At 48.9% G+C, this 2,735-nt stretch overlaps 1 protein-coding gene across 1 annotated transcript; it reads right to left on the bottom strand.

Annotated features, from left to right (window-relative positions):
* Positions 1-475: 475 nt before the first annotated feature.
* On the bottom strand, positions 476-2,298 carry LOC131903690 (keratin-associated protein 5-5-like; the record flags this gene model as incomplete). Its single annotated transcript, XM_059254454.1, has 2 exons — positions 2,193-2,298; positions 476-945 (listed from the first exon to the last, which is right to left on the bottom strand). Coding segments are annotated over exons 1-2 (576 nt in total), but the record flags the coding sequence as incomplete, so codon positions are not given.
* Between the last annotated feature and the right edge of the window lie 437 nt (positions 2,299-2,735).

The raw sequence follows: 2,735 nt of genomic DNA, 5'->3' as shown, positions 1-2,735 counted from the left end.
GTCCAAGAAAGTCTTTATACTCACCTTATTGTGGCAACACCAAGGGATGGCTCCTGCTAAGATAAAAAGACATGTCAGGAAAGGTCTCATGAGCTCAGATGGCTAAGTGGGCGGGCTATAGTGAGGACACTGTAGGTAGTATGACTCCAGAACCGAATTTGTTAGGAGAAGGTTGATGAGAAGATGACCTCTTCTTGGGAACTGGAAGCCACTATTGGTTTGGTCCTGTGGGAAACAGGGGTACTAAGGGAACATGCATTATAGTCTGAGACCTGGTGATAAACTGAAGGACACAGCTGAGGAAGCTCCTTCAGAAAGACAATGTCAAGTTGAGAGCGTGAGATCTTGCACTGGCAGCACATGGGGACACAGCATGATGGCTTCAGCAGCAGGACTAACAGCAGGAAGACCCACAGCCTGAAGAGCAGCAGGGCTTACAGCAGCTGGACTCACAGCAGCAGGGCTTGCAGCAGCTAGACTGACAGCAGCAGGGTGTGCAGCAGCTGGACTGACAGCAGCAGGGTTTGCAACAGCTGGACTGACAGCAGCAGGGCTTGCAGCAGCTGGACTGACAGCAGCAGGGTGTGCAACAGCTGGACTGACAGCAGCAGGGTTTGCAACAGCTGGACTGACAGCAGCAGGGCTTGCAGCAGCTGGACTGACAGCAGCAGGGCTTGCAGCAGCTGGACTGACAGCAGCAGGGTTTGCAACAGATGGACTGACAGCAGCAGGGTTTGCAGCAGCTGGACTGACAGCAGCAGGGTGTGCAGCAGCTGGACTGACAGCAGCAGGGCTTGCAACAGCTGGACTGACAACAAGAAGACCCACAGCCTGAAGAGCAACAGGGCTTGCAGCAGCTGGATTGACTGCAGCAGGGCTTGCAACAGCTGGACTGGCAACAGCAGGGCTTGCAGCAGCTGGACTGGCAACAAGAAGACCCGCAGCCTGAAGAGCAGCAGGGCTTGCAGCCCCCACAGCTGGAGCAGGAACAGGCAGGCACACAGCAGCACACAGGCTTGCAGCAGCACACAGGCTTACAGCAGCTGGAGCCACAGCCACCACAGCTGGAGCCACAGCCTCCTGAACAGCCACAGCAGCTCATGGTTCTGGTGTTTGGTTGAGGATGGAGTAGGTTAGAGGCACAGATAGAGAGGAAGTGTGCAGATGTGGAGCCTCCTGAGCTTGGGCCCTTTATATCCCTTCCAGGGTCAGGTGTGAGGTTGCACGTGGTCACTTCCTGGTTCCTGTCTGTGTCATAGTCTAGGACTCTCTTCTGCATGGTCTTACTTATTATCTCTATATCCTTGTGCCTTTTCCCAACAGACTGCCACATCTCCCAGGAAATAATGCTCCCAATTAAACACTGACAAGTATCTGATGCTCAGACCCCTTCCTTTGAGCTGTAAAGAGACAAAATCGAGCCTTTCTCCCATCCCACAAATGCTGCACTTATGGGTCTATGGATTAAATCTGAGGATCATCATTGCCTTTCAAGTTTTTATTGTTTTCTCCAGCTTTTCAAAATTACTTCCTATGAATTTGGCAATTCATACTTTCCCAGAAATATGTCTTTTACTTCAAGTTTTCAAATCCACTAATAAAAGTTGTTTCTGCTTTTATCAAATTGTTTTTTAAACAGTCGTAAGTGTATGTTTAAACTTTTTGCCAGGGTCTTGCTCTATAGCCATGCTTGGAACTTGTGGCAATTCTCCTGCCTCAGGTTTGCACCACCATGCCTAGATGTAGTCTGTTGTCTTTCGAGGTCTTTAAACTCCTTTCTGAAGGAGTTTAATCTGCAGGAAATGCCCCCACACCCCAACAAAAACCAGGATGGTGCTAAAATACACTAGTATTTTAAGTCTAAAAAGATCAAATTTGTATATTCACAATAAGTAATGGACACTTAGAAGTATGGCTACATCATGTAAGCACACTGGAGAACAGGGCTCAAAACCCATTTAGGGATGGTAACTATCAAAATAGGAGATTCCTGGTGTGTTGTTCCATGTTAACGGTTCAGTGGGGATGGCTTATAATTTGCCCCTTTACTGTTAGAGCTAAAATCCTAAAGACAATAAATGGAGTCTGAAGAAGAAGGGCCTGTGGGAGTGAGATCCCCTCTGCCCCCAGAGAGAGCCTGGCCAAGTATAGTTAGAGGATCTGTGACAGAATTTGGTAAATTATTCAAGCACTTGGATCTGAGTAGAAAATGAAGCAGGGCTCCAGGGACTGGATGAGGACCTGGATGGACTGGGTGCTCCTGGATGTGCTTCGGCTGCCCAGAGTTTTCTTTGGCATCTTTGCACCTGCATCTGGATGCAGCTGCTCCTTCTCAAACAGGAGCTGGAGGAACCTCTGGAGAATGTGAGGGAGCAGGACAGCAGGCCTCTCACAGTGCCACCGTGTGGCTTCAAGGGGAATAGCATGGAGCCTCTTCCCCCTTCTCAGACCCTAGGCAGTCTAGACATATTTACACAAAATTGCATTAAAGTGTCGTTGGACAGCTTTTATACTCCCTACATCTGTCTACCACTGGGCAATAGTCTGAAAGGACTAGACTGTGTCTTTTATAGATAGAAATACTCACTATGTGGAGTGGAACTGAGCTCTGGGGTCAAGACTTTGATAGTGTTTCAGTCTACAGTCAAAGCTTTCCATGATGTCTTGAGAAGACAGGAGCCCAGCAGACATCAGAGCTGAGCCCAGGCCCCAGATCTGAAGAATCAGTCCCTAGG

This window comes from Peromyscus eremicus, chromosome 1, assembly GCF_949786415.1.
Source record: "Peromyscus eremicus chromosome 1, PerEre_H2_v1, whole genome shotgun sequence".
NCBI lineage: Eukaryota > Metazoa > Chordata > Mammalia > Rodentia > Cricetidae > Peromyscus > Peromyscus eremicus.
Note: the sequence above shows the minus strand (reverse complement) of the source record. Positions and strands in the feature narration are given on the sequence as shown.